General features: G+C 40.8%; 1 protein-coding gene across 6 annotated transcripts in view; it reads right to left on the bottom strand.

Annotated features, from left to right (window-relative positions):
- Nucleotides 1-332: 332 nt before the first annotated feature.
- slc23a1 (solute carrier family 23 member 1) overlaps nt 333-19,651 on the bottom strand; it is a 109,862-nt gene continuing 90,543 nt past the window's right edge. For 5 of the 6 annotated variants that reach the window (XM_059650718.1, XM_059650719.1, XM_059650716.1 and 2 more), the window contains 4 exons: nt 14,025-14,154; nt 13,129-13,272; nt 4,338-4,433; nt 333-1,318 (listed from right to left, as the gene is read on the bottom strand). In XM_059650718.1, the coding sequence (XP_059506701.1) occupies nt 1,077-1,318; nt 4,338-4,433; nt 13,129-13,272; nt 14,025-14,154 (612 nt within the window). In that variant the 3' untranslated portion in view covers nt 333-1,076. The remainder of the gene's footprint in view (nt 1,319-4,337; nt 4,434-13,128; nt 13,273-14,024; nt 14,155-19,651) is intronic. The other variant, XM_059650720.1, reaches the window with a different exon arrangement.

Here is a 19,651-nt window from a genome sequence, read left to right as displayed (position 1 = left end):
AAATGATGTCAAAATAGATGTCCAGAGGAAAGTGATCAGCAGCCAAATAATAGAAGCAATGTTCCCAAACCTACGGGGTGGACATATCAAATCCATTATGCATTTGTGCAAGTGATAAAATGTTATTTATTAACTGAAGTGCAAAGCCACTTTGTTCTTTTCGTGTGTAGAAAAAGGTTTTTAAAAAGGTTAAAAAGAAAAGCATTGTCAGTTCTTTGTTGTTAGACAGATTGCCATGGAGACAAATTCTACAGATTACGTATTTTTAAGGGGGGAGGGGTTTAAAACTATGAGCTATACATGTGAAATTTATACACCTTGAGAACCAAATATATGAAATGTCCTGCATTCAGTTTATTTTAAGTAGCCTCTGTACATGTAGCTATGATTAATTTATTAAAAATGATCAGAGTAAATAACTGAACATAGAATTAGGGATCTGTTAAATCCAGAGTTGGCCATTAAAATTATGCATATTTTTTGTTTAGAAATTCATACACTTCTTTATCACAACATATTTTTAAAGAATGGTTTCTATGTAAGATAATTCATTCAAACAGGTGAGAGGGAGATATTCATGCTTTATTAACTGAATTTTACCCTTCTCAATCCTTCAGAGTTTTGACTTTCTAAATCATTATTATCCAAAAGTTGAAACCAACTATGTTTAAAAACATATGTGGTTAAACAGAAAAATAATATGCTCGCAAAGAGTAAATGGCATTTACTGCCTGCCAACCCTCAGCTGCCTTCATAGATCTGCACTTCTCTTCAAAGCAGTATTTGAGAAAAATGTCTCTTCAAAGAAAAGATATTTGAACCAATTACCAATTTCATAGTTGGCACAATCACAAAATTGTCTTTTTTTTAAGAAAAGAAACAATTAACACCATTAGAATTGAATTGTTTTCTTTTACCATGTTAGCAATGTATATATTTGCTCAACATACTCTCTGAAAAACCAAGATGCAACTGCTAAAAACATCTTGCTAATAAGCCTTCTGTAAAGCTCAGAGATCATACAGTACTAGAAGACCACATTAAAATGTGTTGTGTATGGCATTTTGATATATTCATTACACTTTAGTGCATACAACGTAATCACCATTTTCGTTTACACGTGCAGTCAAGTCGCTTTTCTTCTTCCTCCTATAAAACCCCTTAAAAACTGGACAAACAGGTATGTGCTGTAAACACTGCACTTTCTTCAGTTGACTCATTCCTATTGGAAAATCATATGTTTTCATATCTGCAGTTGTGTCACTGTTTGCAAGTGCACCTTCTTTCCACTGCACAAGTCCACGCTCCTGTTTTGTACCTAGTTAAGAAACATAATATTTTGCAAGGCATTAGAAATGCAGTACATACAAAACAATTTAACTTTAAATAAGTCCTAAGATACTTCATGACAGAGACTGTGAAGTGTAGTGATAGTAGCAAAGTCAGTCAGCTGGACCTTATAGAGTATGAGTTCTCTGATTAGGACTGTTCAACTGGCCCAATCAGGGAATCCCCACTGACAGAAAAAGGGTGAGTGTCAGAGTTACTGACAATCTGATGCTTGATTCTGAATGAGGCAGTGCTGTGTTCAAGAACAGTACACGCAAAAATAAAGGGCAACTTGGTGATGGGATAGCAGATTCTTTGGAGTTATTTCATGAAGGAGGGAGGGGAAGAGGGAGGGTGAGAGAGAGACAGGCAGACAGACAGAAGCCCCATGCTATTTCAAAAGGTGACAAATAGGATTCCTATCACTTTTCAGGAGACCAAATAAAAAACTAGAAAGAGGAGTTAGGCTGTAAGACTGGAAGAGAGTGAAAATAAGAAAGTATACTGTTGTTCAGATATTCACAGCAAAGGGAAAGGGCTGCTCCACAATACAGACAACATTCAATACAACAATCTTTGGATGGTTCATTTTGATAGAAAGTTGCAGGGAACGTATTGTTCCCTGGAAATTTGGAAAATAAAAGGAGTAGTGGATCAAGGAGGTCTTGGCCTACAAATAAATAAGAATTGCCAAAAATCAAACACAATTTAAATAATTATGCTTCACTCTTCTGGTCTCTGTACTAGGAAAGGATGTTGAAGCAATGGAGAAAACACTAAAAAAAATTTGAATTACAGCTATTAGCTTGTCAATGTATCCATCAGGAAATATTAAGCAAGCTGGAGCACAAGGTGAGACTTACTCAAGGTCTTTAAATTATGCAGACATTCAGTAATATCAAACTGGAAAGATTTTTGCCACTTGTGGAAGAATCAAGGACAGGAATGGAGGTAAGGAGTGAGTGGTGCTGCTTTGATATTAAAATAAATTAAAAGGTTAAGTCAAGAATTCAGAAGACATCTCTTCACACTGTCAAGAATGTAAAACTGCAGGCCACAGAGGGGGCTAAAGTAGTTAACACTGATACATATAAGGGGAGGCTTTGTGTATTTTTGAGGGAGAATAGAGTAGGGGTGACACACGTAATGTAGAAAGTATTTGGAATGGAATATAAATAGACCTATTGAGTTAAATTGTTACTTCCTACACTATTATATAGGGGCTGCACAGTGGCTCAGTGATTAGCACTGCTGCCTCACAGCACCAGGGACCTGGGTTCAATTCCAGCCTCTGGTGACTGTCTGTGTGGAGTTTGCACATTCTCCCCATGTCTGCGTGTGTTCCCTTTGGGTGCTCCGGTTTCCTCCCACAGTCCAAAGATGTGCGGGTTAGGTGGATTGGCCATGCTAAAATTTCCCGTAGTGTTCAGGGAGGTGTAGATTAAGTGGGTTATAGGGAGATGGGTCTGGGTGGGATGTGCTGAGGTTTGGTGTGGAATTGTTGGGCCGAAGGGCCTGTTTCCACACTGTAGGGATTCCACAATATTAGAGTCCATGCATTAACAATGCATGGTAAAAAGTCTAGCTGGAAAGGATTTCTGTGAAGCAAAAAGGAGAGAAATAATGAGATACTGAAAGGGACAGTAGGGGCAAGATAATGAAAACTATGGCAGTGATGCTTAAAGTGAGGAAGAAATATTCTGAAAGCCAAAGTTAGAGAACTAAATGAAGAGGTTCATTGTATATGATATGAGAAGCAAAGATTTGGAGAGATTGCATAATTAAGGTAGGGGAAAGCCATGGATAGAATTGAAAACAAGGATGAGGAGATGGAAATTTGTACATGAAGGATGGGTATTGGGGACTGTGCTGAATAAAAGAAAATGGTGTATGTTTTGGTCAAATTGGAGCTCAAAAGATAGGAAATTAAAAAGGACACTGACATTGTGCATGAAGTTGACAACAGTATGAGAAAGGTTTTTAAATAAATGTAAATCTAATAAGTTGTAGAACAAAACTAGAAATAGGTTCCCTTGGTGTTGGATAAGACAAGGGCATTGGAAAGGATAAGCAGAAAGAAAAAAAATTGAAATGCAAGTAAATGTGCGTCATTTAAAGAATCTATCCTGGTTCACCATGCCAAATGGCTTGTATTTTAAATTGTAATATCATGAACCTAAATTTTCTGGTCTATTCCTTCCAGAGAGTACTCTAATAATAAACATTCAAAAAATTCTGAACAGGTGTCTAGGTGAACTGGGTCAAGAATTGCTTGTTCTGGCTTCTCCCTCCACTAAAAGTAAAATGAAAGGACAGCCATTGAACTTATTCATCTTTTGCCAGTGAAATATCACAGTGGAATCTTTTGATTACTTCATGTCCTCTCTTACTGCACTTGTCCTCAGTCTCATTCCCTTATTAGACATAGTTACTAATGGTGATCACTTTCAGAAAGAAAAAAAGCTGAAAAAAACACTTGCATAAACATTTTTCCACATGTTCATTTGTCAAGGGGAGCATTTATCCTTCAAATTTAGAACTGTGTTTCTTAAAATAAATTCGAGCAGAAGAATTTTTTTAAAGAGTCAGATTTGAAGAAAGAACAAAGCTCAAATGGCTTTTGAACAGCATATCAAAAAGAATATGGATAATTTCCTTCAATCATACTTTTGCAATTGGAAAGCCTTTGTTGGGAGGGTAAGTTGGGAAATATATTTCATTGTGGAATGGTAAAATAAGAACACAAACTAAATCTGCATTCATAGCTTGTGTGCTGCGTAAGTCATAACTAAGATGCACACCCAACTCTAAATCCTGGAATCATCCTTCACATTTCCCTCATCATCACCTCACCACATTTTGATCCTCAAAAACAGCCATACATAAACACAAGCAATACCAGGCAACTTAAACCATAGGGATTTAACAAATAAAATCAGTGGCTTTGTTTCTTAAAAATATATTTGCATTGTTAAATGGGTTTCAGTCGGCTGTGAAAGTAACTATACCTGGGATGGTATTATCCAAGAAGAAAGCAAGGCAACCTCCCACAAACATTTCTGTTGTCAGTAATACCGTTAAAATTTGATTAATTTCTGGACTGCCTGCAACAGAAGAAAATTTATGTCCAAATCATATTAAAAACATAACACAAATAAAATAATGCACTATAATTAAGAGTTGGAATACAGAAAGGATAAAAGAAAAAGTGTCATCTAGTATACTGTCTGTACGTTGCTCCTAGAACTTCGTTTATATTTACTTGCAAGTCAAGTTCCTAGAGACCACTAGCAGGACTGTTTTTTAGGAAGCCAGTGCAGCATGTTTGAAGTCATTGAGCATTGGAAATTCAAAACTGTTTGCTGGTATAACAGCACAGTGTCAGAAATTTGCAGACGCAGAACATCAACCTGCAAGGAGCAAGCAGCCAATGAGGTATTTAAATGGAGTCTATCAAGACCCCTCCCATTTACCAATTGGAAATATCCAGTCAATTAGCAGGCCACACACTACCATGATAATGGATCAAAAAGCTAAATGTATTTGTTTGTGTTTTGGAGTGAGGAATAATAAGTTTTTTTTAAAGAAAAAGATAGAAATAAACAGCAAAATAAAAAGCTGAGGTTATAAATTTAATGGCTGCTTGTATAATCAACACAAGGATTTTAGAGTTTAAAGAAGGATCAATAGAATGTGGTGCCTGAAAAGGGTCAAGAGGACTTATGACAGTAATATTCCAAATGGGAAAAATGCAATTCAAAACCTACACTGCAATCTTCTTTACATGTCCCAGACTACAGATATAATATGAAAGAAATATGTTTTTAACGTGAAAGATGTGTTTGTGTTTTATCCCTCCAGGAATATACAAGAAAGGGGATTGAAAGCCAATGCAACCCCAGTTCCTGCGTTTGTGTACTAAAGAGGTGGTGTAGTTCATGTTCCTCTACGCTGATGTGTACTGTCTAAAACAGTATAAATTTCTTTCAGCTGACTGCTGAACTAAAAATTGCCAAACAAAGTCTTAACTGCCAAGGGCAGTGCTAAAGAGATCACACACCTAACCAGTGACTTTGGTAGTTAAGTTACTATTTGAAAATTCTTAGTCCAGTCATTAGCTGAATAGAGTTTGTCTAGTTTCCTTCAACAGCAGCTTTGCTGATTTGTTTTCAGCATTCAGAGAGATTTGATTTCTTTTTTCTGCACATATAAGGACACAGGGGTGTCTAATGGAAGTCCTCAGCTGTGCCCCCCCCACAGCACATGTTGACATAAAGGAACATGCATCACCCCAGTGCTTTACTACACTGACAGAGACCTGAGGTTGCAGTTCATTTTTAACCCCCTTTCTTGGTGTATTCCTGGAAGGTAAGCCACAAACACTCATTTCACTTAGAAATATACATTTTTCATATTATATCTATAGCCTGGGACACAATGAAAAAGCAACTGCAGTTCAACTTTTGAGTGGCCAAGATAAAGATCAATTCATTTTCTCTTCCTTTTCTTGGTTTGACTCACTTCTCATTTCTAGTCCAAGTGTCCATTGTATTATCTTTGCTCGTATTATTGTAACTAATAAATTCGCTAGTCCTTGGATTCAAGAAAGCCTTCCTAAATTGACTCCTTTAAAAAGAAATAACATATTGTGCTAGGAAAAGTTTTCCACGTAGGAAGGGACCCTTTTAAAGTAACTTTCTTGAGACCAGCTAAGGGAAGGTCTGAGTAATGAAGGAGAGCCAGCCCAGCTCATCCCCCCCTCACTTTGGAACACATTTGCAGTATTTTGCTGCAATTGTAATGGATTATGGAGCCTTGCCTAGGGACCGATCAAAGCAATATTGTGGTCAAATCACAGCTACTGAGAGATAACAAGCTTCCAGTTTAGTGATAGGGTAAGGATGCAGGTCAGGGCTGGGGAGGAGGGAACAGAAACAACATTGTTAGAAACTCCCATGTATCAATGCATCATGGCTGTTGCTCCTTGGTCATGGCTGCCGCCATTTCTCATATTTTTTGAACATTAGTCTTCAGAGGGGTCCTCCAACCTTAGAAGGGTAAGCATGGTCTCTGGTCATTAATTGCCTAGGTCCCCAAAACTTCAGTGGTCAAGTTGGCTCAATTGGCTGGATGACTGGAGCATGTTACAAAATGGCAGCAAAAGTGCAGGTTAAAACCCTGCATCAGTGCAATAAATCATCAATGTGTGCTTAATTGCTTTGCCTCTTTTTGATGTGCAGCGTGGTATCCCTCCAACTAGATAATCAGCTCTATTTCTTTCTCATATATCGAATTGCCAATGGTCCCTGTGGACTAAATTAATCACCAGTCATCATTGTGACATGAGGCTGTCATATTATTCCTGAGAACAAATGCTTAATAGCTTGACAAATCATAAAACCAGCGCCAACAAATAAATTCTTTACAAGAAATTAAAATATGATTGAGATGGAGAAGGCTTGCATAATGCAAGCATTCAAATATTCATGTAAGTTTTTAATATGAATATTGTCAAAATTTAATATTTTCAATCAAAGATTGAAAAATAAAAGTTTTTTCGTACTGTTAATTCATTTCCATTTCTAATTCCCTTTCACTCCCATTTTTCCCCCCACAGTCCATTTCCCTGTGAGGAAGATACACAGTTGACCACTTGATCAGCCTCTTTTACTGAGCCTTATTGAGCTGCCTAAAATCACAATATTAAATCCTTTAGAGTCACAGAGCTGTACAGCATGGAAACTGACCCTTCAGTCCAATCATCCATGCTGACCAGATATCCTAAATTAATCTAGTCACATTAGAAAGCATATGACTCATCTTCCTCTTTGCTCTTCCTACTCATGTACCCATCCAGGTGCCTTTTAAATGTTGTAATCATACCAGCCTCCATCATTTCCTCTGGCAGCTCATTCCATACACACACCTCACTCAGCATGAAAAGGTTGCCCCTCAGACCCCTTTTAAATCCCTCTCACCTTAAACTTATGACCTTTAGTTTTGGACTCCCTTACCCTGGGAAAACAACCTTGTCTATTCGCCCTATCCATGCCCCTCACTATTTTATAAACCTCTATAAGGTCACCCCTCAGCCTCTGATGCTCCAGGGAAAACAATCGCAGCTTATCCATGCTTTTCCCTACAGCTCAAACACTCCAACCTCAGTAAAATCCTTGTAAATCATTTCTGAATCTTTTGAAGTCTAATAACATCTTTCTCACGGCAGGGAGACCAGCAGTATTCCAAAGGTAGTTTAACCAATGTCCTGTACTGCTGCAACATGACTTTTCAACTCCTCTACTCAATGCACGGACAAGTAAAAGGCATGCATGCCAAACACTTTCTTCACCACTCTGTCCATCTGCAACCCCACTTTCAAGGATCTGTGAACTTGTATCCAAGGCCTTTTTGTTCAGAATCACTCCCCAGACCCTGCCATTAAATGTGTACATCCTGCCATGATATGCCTTACCAAAATGCAACACCTCCAATTTGCCTAAATTTAGCTCCATCTGGCACTCATCAGCCTATCAGCACTTCTGTTCAAGGTCCTGTTGTGCTCTGAGATAACCCTATTCACTGCCCACTACAGTACGAATTTTGTCATCATCTGCAAACTTACTAACCACAACTCCCTGTATTCACATTCAAATCATTTACATAAATGACAAAAAACAGTGGACCCAGCACAAATCCTTGCGGCACACCACCGGTCGCAGGCCTCCAGTCCAAAAAGCAACCCTCAGCCACCACCTTCTGCCTCCTTCCTTCAAGCCAATGTTGCAATTAAATCGCTAGATCCCCTGGATTCCATGTGATCTCACCTTGCTGACTAGTCTATCATGCAAAATCTTATTGAACACCTTGCTGAAGTCCATATAGATAATGTCCACTGCTCTGCCTTCATCAATCTTCTTTGTCACATCTTCAAAAAATCTCTATCAAATTAGTGAGGCACAATTTCCTATGCACAAAGACACGTTGACTATCCCTAATCAGTCCTTGTTTTTCCAAATACATTCACATCCTGCTTTCAGAATCCCCTTTAACAATGTACCCACCGCTGATATCATACTCACTGGTCTATAGCTCCCTCGGTTTTCCTTACCACCTTTCTTAAATGATGGCATCACATTAACCAACCTCCAGCCTTCCGATATTTCACTCATGGCTATTGATTCAAATATCTCAGCAAGGGGCCCAGCAATCACTTTCCTAGCTTCCCATACAGTTCTGGGATACATCTGATTAGGCCCTGGAGATTTATCCACTTTTATGCTTCTTAAGAGGTCCAGCACCACCTCCTCTGCAGTAGTCCTTGACAGTATAATTCTTTAATGCCTGATTGAGGAGAATTAGTTAACTGCTGTCTGACTTGTATGTCTGTCGGCAGCTGAGCTTCAGGGACTCAATTATAATTTACCAGCCTAAATGTGTTAAGAACAGATGTTATACCTTCTGATTCAGTGGTGCCATTTGCTTCCTCAAACATTTTCATCTCCTTTTCTCACTTTCTTAAAAAAAATGAATAAAAAGAAGTTGTCTCTCTGTGCTCTGTACCAACTAGAGCTAGAAGTAACAATGGTGCACCCTTATAGTCTTGGCCGTATTCATGTTTTAAGCATGTGCAATCTTGAATTTCTGAAAAGTAAAAGCAATCAATTTAACCCCTTGAACCATCTTTGCCATTTGATCAGAACATGAGTGGTTTGTAACTCAATTGCCTTTACTCTCCTTGGTTTGCTGACCCTCAATACACACCAAAAATCTTGCCAATTTTTGTTTTAATAACCTACAGACTTTAGTTGGAAGAGATCCTAGATTTCAGTTACACTTCGAATAAAAGTGTTTTCCAATGTCACAACTAAATAAACTATCTCCAACTGCAAGGTTATGTCTCTTATTCCAATTTTCTTATTGCATCCCCAACATTGTTTTTAGTAACAACATTAGATCACTCAACTTTTTAAATTCAAGGACACGCTCATTTTTGGTAATGTCTCATTGGAGGAATGTCTTCAGGTTACTCCCCCATTGACTATGTCAGTTCATAAGGAAGGCAACTAGATTAGCTGGATGTAATGTATCCTTTACAATCCATACCAACAATCTGATAAACTTAACTTCCAGGTGCTTACTTACATAACTGATAGATTTTCAATGAAAGGAAAATATAGCAGGATGTATGACTATTTTACTACCCCATAAAATCTTAATTCTGAAGTTAAAAGCTGTGCTTAAGAATATAAAGTAGATACATCAGAAGATATTTTGTTTATGTGAAAATATATGGATATTGGATATATGACACAGAATCAGGCCATTCAGCCCAACAAGATGGATTTGTGCTTTACTCAAGCCTTGACCCATCTTTTCTCAAAGTTTGAGAAGTTTTAAATCACTTATTCCATTCTCTTTTAAATGCACTAAGCTATTTAGTTCAATCATCTCATGTAGTGGCCAATTTCATACTCTGACAATTCAGTTTGTAAAGACGCTTCTTCCGAATTCTGCATTTGATTTCTTGGTGTCTACCTTATAGCCTCTGGTTTATGTCCTTCTCTATGGGAGGAAGCAATTTCTCTAGATCCACACTACCAAAACCTTGAATTGGTTTAATGACCTCTAATAGGTTATTTCTCACATCAGGGTGTTCCTCCTCTTTTCACAAAATTAGGCTCCCAGTCTATCAACAATTTCCTGATCTGTACAACCACAAATTTATGGTATTGTTGCAAGAGATGGTTAGAGCTGACACATGGTTCTGCTAGGAACTTGCATGCTACCACCAATCCTTCATTAATATGAGTCATTACCTCAACTAGTGAAGGCAAAGGATGAACACACAAAGTCTTGTCAGAAGAGGCTCATTTTGAATAACAAAAGCTAAAAATAAAATACAGATTCATTAACAGCTTCTTCCTCCCTTTTATTACACTTCTGAATGGAACTCTCAAATTTTAAATGTAATTTTGATCTCAATCTTTGTACACCTTCTCTGCAACTGTAACATTATATTCCCCTCTCTGTTCAATTACTCTACGCACTTTGTATGGTATGGTCTGCCTGTACTGCACACAAAACAAAATTACTGTACCTAGTTACCTCTGACAATAATAAGTAAAATCTTATCTAGTAGTGAGAGTTGCAGTTGAGCATAACTATGGAACTATATTACACAGATTGAAGACATCAGCATCCCCCACGAGGTATTTTGCTAACCTGAGTTACATGGTTGTTAGCAGTGGGGGTACAAATAGCACAGTGGAACAACTACAGCAAACCACTAGAAGATTTAACCTAGATTTAATAGAGGTTTAGCATTTAAATTCTAAACAAAAATCAGGGTTGACTTGTTGAGCTAAATTGCCTGTATCAATATTGTAAGTTTTAAATAACACTGTGACATTCACAACAATCAAAACACTTCAGGTCACACAATTACAAAGAAAGAAATAGCATTCCATTAACAGATGGTGTGGAATCTTGTTTCAACAGAATAAAAGAGGTAGCCTAATGATACTACTCATTAAGGCAGAGAGTTCTCTGCAATCACATTTTTAACATATGATTTCAAAATAAGCCATCTTCAAACATCATTTAAGACAGGGGTGGATAGGTTTTTGGATTAGTAAGAGGATCAGTAAATACAGGGAGAAAGCAGGAGTATCAGTATGATAAACTTATCAGCTATGATTGAATGGTAAAGTAGACTCAATGGCCTAAATGGCCTAATTCTGATCCTAGATAACAAAGTGTGGAGCTGGATCAACACAGCAGGCCAAGCAGCATCTCAGGAGCACAAAAGCTGACGTTTCGGGCCTAGACCCTTCATCAGAGAGGGGGATGGGGAGAGGGAACTGGAATAAATAGGGAGAGAGGGGGAGGCGGATCGAAGATGAAGAGAAAAGAAGATAGGTAGAGAGAAGATTATAGGTGAGGAGGTAGGGAGGGGATAGGTCAGTCCAGGGAAGACGGACAGGTCAAGGAGGCGGGATGAGGTGGTAGGTAGGAAATGGAGGTGCGGCTTGAGGTGGGAAGAAGGGATGGGTGAGAGGAAGAACAGGTTAGGGAAGCAGAGACAGGCTGGGCTGGTTTTGGGATGCAGTAGGGGGAGGGGACGAGCTGGGCTAGTTTTGTGATGCAGTGGGGGGAGGGGAAGAACTGGGCTGGTTTTGGGATGCAGTGGGGGAAGGGGAGATTTTGAAGCTTGTGAAGTCCACATTGATGCCATTGGGCTGCAGGGTCCACAAGCGGAATATGAGTTGCTGTTCTTGCAACCTTCAGGTGGCATCATTGTGGCACTGCAGGAGGCCCATGATGGATATGTCGTCTGAGGAATGGGAGGGGGAGTTGAAATGGTTCGTGACTGGGAGGTGCAGTTGTTTGTTGCAAACCGAGCGGAGGTGTTCTGAAAAGCAGTCCCCAAGCCTCCACTTGGTTTCCCCAATGTAGAGGAAGCCACACCAGATACAATTTTTCCATCCCCCCCTTGTCTGCCTTCCGGAGAGACCACTCGCTCCATGACTCCCTTGTCCGCTCCACACTTCCCTCCAACCCCACCACACCCGGCACCTTCCCCTGCAACCGCAGGAAGTGCTACACTTGCCCCCACACCTCCTCCCTCACCCCTATCCCAGGCCCCAAGATGACCCTCCATATCAAGGAGATGTTCACCTGCACATCTGCCAATGTGGTATACTGTATCCATTGTACCCAGTGTGGCTTTCTCTACACTGGGGAAGCCAAGCGGAGGCTTGGGGACTGCTTTTGCAGAACACCTCTGCTTGGTTCGCAACAAACAACTGCACCTCCCAGTCGTGAACAACTTCAACTTCCCCTCCCATTCCTCAGGCGACATGTCCATCATGGGCCTCCTGCAGTGCCACAATGATGCCACCCGAAGTTGCAAGAACAGCTACACATATTCCTCTTGGGAACCTTGCAGCCCAATAGCATCAATGTGGACTTCACAAGCTTCAAAATCTCCCATTCCCCCACTGTATCCCAAAACCAGCCCAGCTCATCCCCTCCCCCTACTGCATCCCAAAACCAGCCCAGCCTGTCTCTGCCTCCCTAAACTGTTCTTCCTCTCACCCTTCCCTCCCTTCTACCTCAAGCCGCACCTCCATTTCCTACCTACTAACCTCATCCCGCCTCCTTGACCTGTCCGTCTTCCCTGGACTGACCTATCCCCTCCCTACCTCCTCACCTATACTCTCCTCTCTACCTATCTTCTTTTCTTTCCATCTTCGGTCCGCCTCCCCCTCTCTCCCTATTTATTCCAGTTCCCTCTCCCCATCCCCCTCTCTGATGAAGGGTCTAGGCGCGAAATGTCAGCTTTTGTGCTCCTGAGATGCTGCTTGGCCTGCTGTGTTCATCCAGCTCCACACTTTGTTATCTTGGATTCTCCAGCATCTGCAGTTCCCATTATCCTAATTCTGATCCTATGTCTTTTAGCCATTAGAGATTCAATGTCACCACTTAGGTTCCAGGTATATCCTTAACAATAAGATGTTTTTATCGTCAGTGCCATACAAAGGGAGTGCTTATTAATCAGAAATTCCGCATTCAGGTTAAAGGCATTAAGTCAAAGCTCTATTTGCTATCTCAGGTGAGGTAGAAGACTTTGTGGTGGCTTTTGGAAAGTAGGTGATTTCTCAGACTGTACAACCCTAGCTATTTGTTACTAAGGAATACTATGCCTTTATTTATTAGCGCAACACTTTCAATCTTCCCTCCTGCAATTTTACTCTGACAATTTTATCATAACCTATTTATGTGCATTATTTAGCTTACCAGTGTTAATAATCGTAGGGTTTTCATCCAAGTAATTCGGTAATGTTAAACCAAAAAACATGGAGAATCCCAAGACAAAGAGATTGCGTGCTGAATTCATGTCTACAAACTGAAGGTTGGAAAGTCCAACTGCAGTGATCATTCCTGGAAAACAAAACCAGCCACTTAAATTTTAAAGAAATACCAACAATTTCTGCATTAACAAAGCAGCTTCCACGAAATTTGTTTTGTAATGGAATTGATATAATGATAAATATTTATTCGCTTTTTAAAAAGCATTTATTCACTTAAAATCCCTCAGGACTGCAATTCAGACAAAATATATCACAAACGTAAGAGCTGAAAAATGTCATTCTTTAACTTCATTTACCATGAATCTAAAGGTTTACTTTAAGAGTTAATGGCCATGATCCTGGTGATTCTAAGTGTCTGTCATAATTCTAACAAATGGATCAGAGAAACCTTAGCAAAATGTTTTGTCCACTAAAGCAACAGCAAACAAACAATTCCACTCTCTCTTTTTATCCAAAAGTCTATACAGCTACTTACAGCTACAGTTCCTTAGTAACAATTTCATTATGCATTCCCATTACAAATCTACATGAGATCATGACATCAATTAAAAAAAGAACAGACCACATCAAAATGACTATTCATCTCTTATTTGCAATTTCACTGGCTGTATTGCAGTAATGTGTATGACATGTCTCCATGTAATACAACCTGATATTAAAGTACCATAAAGAAAGCTAGTTATAAAATGCACAGAGTCTCTCTGGCTTTGCAGATCTCCTTGGAGTGAATACGACAATTTAAAAAATTGTAATCCTAAAATTACAATGTATGTAAAATTGACTATAATTTGATGAAGCTGCAAGTTGTATATTTCAACTTACCAAACAAAGTACAAAACATGCCTCCGAGAATGGGATCTGGGAGGGAAGCAAACAGCGCTGTAAACTTTCCTACTGTTCCCAAGACCAACATTATAACTGCTCCATACTGGACCACTCGCCTGCTACCAACCTACATAACCAGAACAACACTATTTAGAGGACCAAAAATAACAATGTGATACAAATTAACTTCATAAACTAATCGTAAAACAGAGATAGTTTTGTCAAAGCAAAATTGACTGAAATTGAGCACCAAAACCTTTTTTCAAATATACAAACAATTCGTGAGAGAAGCTTTTATATAGATTTGGTTTATGCTTTACAATGAAAATGCTAATGAAAGCTTTATATAAATAATCCTGATAAGAAATACATCGTTGGGCTGTTAAAAAATTACGTGCAGAATTTCCTGCTCCCTTGAGCAACATGGGCAACAGTGAGAAATGTAAGAGAATAAATCTCAACATCAAGAAAAAGTATTCTAACATTCAACCCTAAAAGACTTTAAAAAGCTAGTTCAGAATCTCACTAATGGGAACAGTGACCAACATACATCCCATAAAAACCAAAAGAACTGCAGATGCTGTAAATTAGGAAAAACAAATTTGCTGGAAAAGCTCAGCAGGTCTGGCAACATCTGTGAAGGAGAAAACAGAGTTAATGTGTCAGGTCTGGTGACCCTTCCTCAGAACTGATGGTGGCTGGGAAAATGTCAGTTTATATGCAGGAAATAGGGAGGTGGGTGGGGTGGGGAGTAAACGATAGGATCGAGCCCAAAGAGAGAGAAAGATAGTTGGACAGACAAAGGGGTTGCTTACGATCAGGCTGGGAGGGTAAGCAGTTGTTAGTGGAGACCGTTAGTGACTAACAACAGGGAGTGTGTAGTGACAGGCTACGTGGTAACAAGGCCTGGTGTGTGGGGCAGGGAACTGGGACATGGGGGAGCTTAGGGCGTAAAATTATTGAACTCAATATTGAGTCCAAAGGACTGTACGGTCCCCAAGCGGAAAATGAGGTGTTGTTCCTCCAGCTTGTGTTGGGCTTCACTGGAACAATGTAGCAAGCCTGAGACAGAGATGGGAACAGGGTAGTGCTTTAAAGTGGCAGGCAATAGGTAGTTCAGGGGTTTTTTTGCAAGCAGAACGTAGATGTTTGCAAAGTGGTTGCCAAATCTACGCTTCGTTTCCCCAATATAAAGGAGACCGCATTGTGAGCAGCGAATGCAGTAGACTAGATTCTTGGAAATGCAGGTGAAGTGATGCTTCACCTGGAAAGTATGTTTGGGCCCTTGGATACTGGGGAGGAGGAGGTAAATGGCAGGTGTTGCACCTTCACCGGTTACAGAGGAAGGTGCCGTAGGGCTGTGGGGAGGTGTTGGGTGTGATGGAAGTGTGGACCAGGATGTCCCAGACAGAACGGTCCCTGCGGGAGGCAGACAAGCGAGGAGAGGGGAATATGTGTCTGGTGGTGGCATCTTGCTGGAGGTGGCGGAAATGACGTCTGATGATCTTCTGGGTGTGGATGCTGGTGGGATGGTATGTGAGGATAAGAGGAACCCTATCGCTGTTGCAGGAGGGAAGAGAAGGAGTGAGAGCAGAAGTGCGGGAGATGGGTCGGACCTGGTTGAGAGCCCTGTCGACAACGGAGCTGGGGAAACCTCAGCTGAGGAAGAAGGTGGACATTTCAGAAGCTCCCTTGTTGATGTTGGCCTTGTCTGAACAATTGCGACGGAGATGGAGGAACTGAGAGAATGGATGGAGTCTTTACAGGTGGAGGGGTTTGAGGACGTATAGTCCAGGTAGCGGTGGGAGTTGGTGGGTTTGTAATGGATATTAGTGGCCAGTCTATCCCCAGAAATGGAAACAGAAATGTCGAGGAAGGTAAGCAAGAAATTAGAGATAGACCAGGTGAAAGTGAGGGTAGGGTGGAAATCGTAGACGATGTTGATTATGTTTTCCAATTCCAGACGAGAGAGAGAAGCAGCACTGATTATATCATTGATGTATCAGAGAAAGAGTTGTGGGTGGGGGCCAGAATAGGACTGGAACAAGGAATGTTCCACACACCCCGCGAAGAGATAGGCATAACTAGGGCCCATGCGGGTACCCATGTCAACCCCTCTTACCTGAAGAAAATGACAGGATTTGAAAGGGAAGTTGTTGAGGGCGAGGACCAGCTTAGCAAAGCAGAGGAGGGTGGTGGTGGGTGGGGAAGGTTCAGGTCTTTGCTCCAGGAAGAAGCGGAGAGCCTGAAGACCCTCCCGGTGGGGAATAGATGTGTAAAGGGATTACACATCCATGGTAAAGAAGAGGTGGCTGGAGCCGGGAAACTGTAAGTTTTGAAACCGGCATGTGGCGTTGGATGAATCAAGGATGTATGTGGGTAGTGATTGGGCCGGGGGGAGAAGACTGAGTCAAAGTAGAAAGAGATGAATTCTGTGGGGCAGCAGCAGGCTGAAACACTGGGGCTGGCTGGACAGTCCTGTTTGTGGATTTTTGGCAGGAGGTAGAAACGAGCTGTGCGGGGTCTGGGGACTACTATCTTGGAAGCGGATGGGGGGAGATCACCAGATGAAATGAAATCCGTAACTGTAGTGGATACAATGGCCTGATGTGCCATGGTGGGGTTATGGTCCAGAGGACGGTAGGAGGAGGTATCTGAGAGCTGGCGCTCAGCCTCTACAAGGTAGATGTCAATATGCCAGACTACAACAGCACCACCCTGAGCAGCAGGCTTGATGACAAAGTCAGGGTCAGATCTGAGTGCATGGCATGCAGTCAGTTCAGAGGGAGATAGGTTGGATTTGTTGAGAGGGGCAGAGAAATTGAGGCAACTAATGTCATGTCGACAGTTTTCAATGAAAAGATCGTGTGCAGGTAAAAGGCCGGAGGGAGGGTTCAAGTGGAGGGAGAGTTTTGAAGTGATAATGGGAACTGTAGAGTTTTGGAGTTGGGCAAAGGGGTCTGCGGGACTGAGAGAGGACTCTTGTCAAAAGAAATGAACACGGAGGTGAAGACAGTGGAAGAAGAGTACAGCGTCATGTCGTGTCTGAAATTTTTTAAGGTGGGGACGGAGAAGAATAAAGCTGATAAAGCTAAACATTTATTCCATGTTTTTAGATTAGACTAAAAGACCGATTCACTTCATTTCTACACAGCGTCTAAATCTCCTATCCACAAAGTAACTAGACAGTGCCAATTTCTGACATGGAAATCACAGCAACACTCATTGGTTTCTCTGGTCATTCATTCAACTTTGTGTTCAACACAATGTGCCGCATGCTCCATGAATGCAGTCATCCTCTAACTCCATGCAAGTTGGCATTGGAAAACTACCAGCTCATTACTAGCTGCCCTTGAGAAGGCATTGTTGAGCCATCTTCTTGAACTGTTGCAGTCCTTTTCTACAATGCTGTTATAGAGGTCATTCCAGGATTTTGGCACAGCAACAGTGAAGGAAAAACAGTATTTTTCTGAGACAGGATGATTAGACATTTGAAGGAGAGCTTGAAGGTACTGGTGTTCCCATGCTTCTGTCAGCCTTGTCCTTCTTGATTGTTTGTGGGTTTAGAAGATGGTGTCTTAGGAGCTTAGTGCAGTGTTGCTGTGCATCTTGTAGATTGAGCATACTTTTGCTACTGTGCATTGGTGGTGGAGGAAATGGATGATTCAGGGTGTGGTGCCAATCAAGAGGGGTGCTTTTCATTGGTTGGTGTCAACTTCCTTGAGTCTTACTAGAACTTCCAACATCTAGGCAAGTGAAGAGTATTCCATCACCAGCCTGACTTGTGTCTTGTAGATAGTGAGCAAGCTTTGGGGAATCAAGAGGGGAATTACTCACCACAGAACTCTGAAATCACTGATATGCTTTTGCAGTCACTATACTTATGCGGTTAGTGTAGCTCATTTTCTGGTCAATGGTAACATCTAGGATGTTGATTGCTGTGATGTTAATGCAACTGAACATCAAGGGGAGCTGGTTAGATTCTCTCCTGTGGAAGAAAGCCATCACTTGGCCCAAATTTGACTTGCCACTTATCAGCCCAAGCCTAGCTAATGTCCAAAATGCAGCAAGATTGAGACATGGGCTACTTCAGTGTCTGAGGAGTCATGATTGGTGCTAAACAACATGTAATCATCAGCAAACATTTCCACTTCTGACTCTATGATGGGTAGAAGGTTATTGATGAAGCAACTGAAGATAGTTGGGTCAAGAACACCATCCTGAGGAACTCCTGCAGAAATGTCCTGGAACTGAGATGACTGACCTCCAACCACCTTCCTTCGTGTCAGGAATGAACCAAACCAGCAAAGTTTTTCCCCAATTCTCATTGATTCTAATTTTGCTACAGCTCCTTGGTGCCAATGCTGGTCGAGTATGGAATTGATGTCAAGGGAAATCACTCTCCAATATGGCTAAATTTATCCAACACATTTATAGGAAATAATTAGGGAGGGTGTAAATTAAGGTCAATAAAAATCGTGTATAAAAGGGACTGAATGAAATGTGGAGGTGAGGGGGTGCAGTGAGGCAGATGATTGGACAGTCTCTAAGGTCATTAAGGACAAGGCACAGCAATGCAAAAAGGCAAAGTGAAAGTTGGGGTGTAGGAGGAAACTATCCTGCATTTCAATCCAAGCTGCTAAGTCACTTACAAGGTCACAAAGGTGAAACCTTGCCATGTTTCAATCTAAAGTCAACGCACAAGAATGAGACCAAGAATCAGTCACAGCATGAAGAGCAAGTTAGTGTTTCTTTTTCTTTGTGGGAGGAGTGAAGTTGTTTGAACATGAGGCTTTGCCAAGGGCAGTTGCATTAAATCATGCATCCACTGATTCTGTATTGCCACTCATTGCGTGGTATTGTATTTTATCAGGGTAGTCAATCACCATTCAAGAATGCACATTACAAATTATGCCTCAAGCAATTATTCACGCTAATTGCCTATGTCAGCTCAGCAAATGTAAACAGATGCTAACTTAAGCATCACCTGGGCTAGAAATTTCTGAAAAATTCCACCATACATTGAATTTGCCATAATTGTACACTGAAGCTTGAGTATACAATACTGTGGTTTGTAATTTTCAAAGCTGCCTTTTTGAAGAAATGGGGTTTATGGGGTGCAGGTTGTCTATGATCATCCAGAAAGTTAGTACCTAATGTAACATGAATACCTTGGTTTTGCAACATTCATTTGGATAGGGCACATACTTCACAGCTTCTCAACGAGGCACGACATTGAGCTTCTTGTGAAGCCTCCAAATGTTAGGGCGTAAGTATAATTAAAGTGAGGACCCTGTAGTACTCCTAATGAACTGCTGATTTTTCTGAAATTCTCCACAAAGTAACAACTTATGCATCTGACATGCACATTGCAGTGACAGTAATCGTCTGATGTTTACTTCAGTTGTCAAGACAACAATGGTGAAAGCAATCTCAATGTCAACAGCAAGCCAGGCAAGAATAGCAACCTCTAGTGGTGATTGCACAGCTTGCCAAGGAGAAGCTGCAGGTGTAAATCCCCTATGGACGTGGAGGAGAATGATGTAACTCTGTGCCTATTTGTGCATTTTGACAAATGGATGAGATCATAACAATCAGAGTGCCAGAGATCAGAGGCATCTCTT

This window comes from Stegostoma tigrinum, chromosome 13 (assembly GCF_030684315.1).
Source record: "Stegostoma tigrinum isolate sSteTig4 chromosome 13, sSteTig4.hap1, whole genome shotgun sequence".
NCBI lineage: Eukaryota > Metazoa > Chordata > Chondrichthyes > Orectolobiformes > Stegostomatidae > Stegostoma > Stegostoma tigrinum.
Note: the sequence above shows the minus strand (reverse complement) of the source record. Positions and strands in the feature narration are given on the sequence as shown.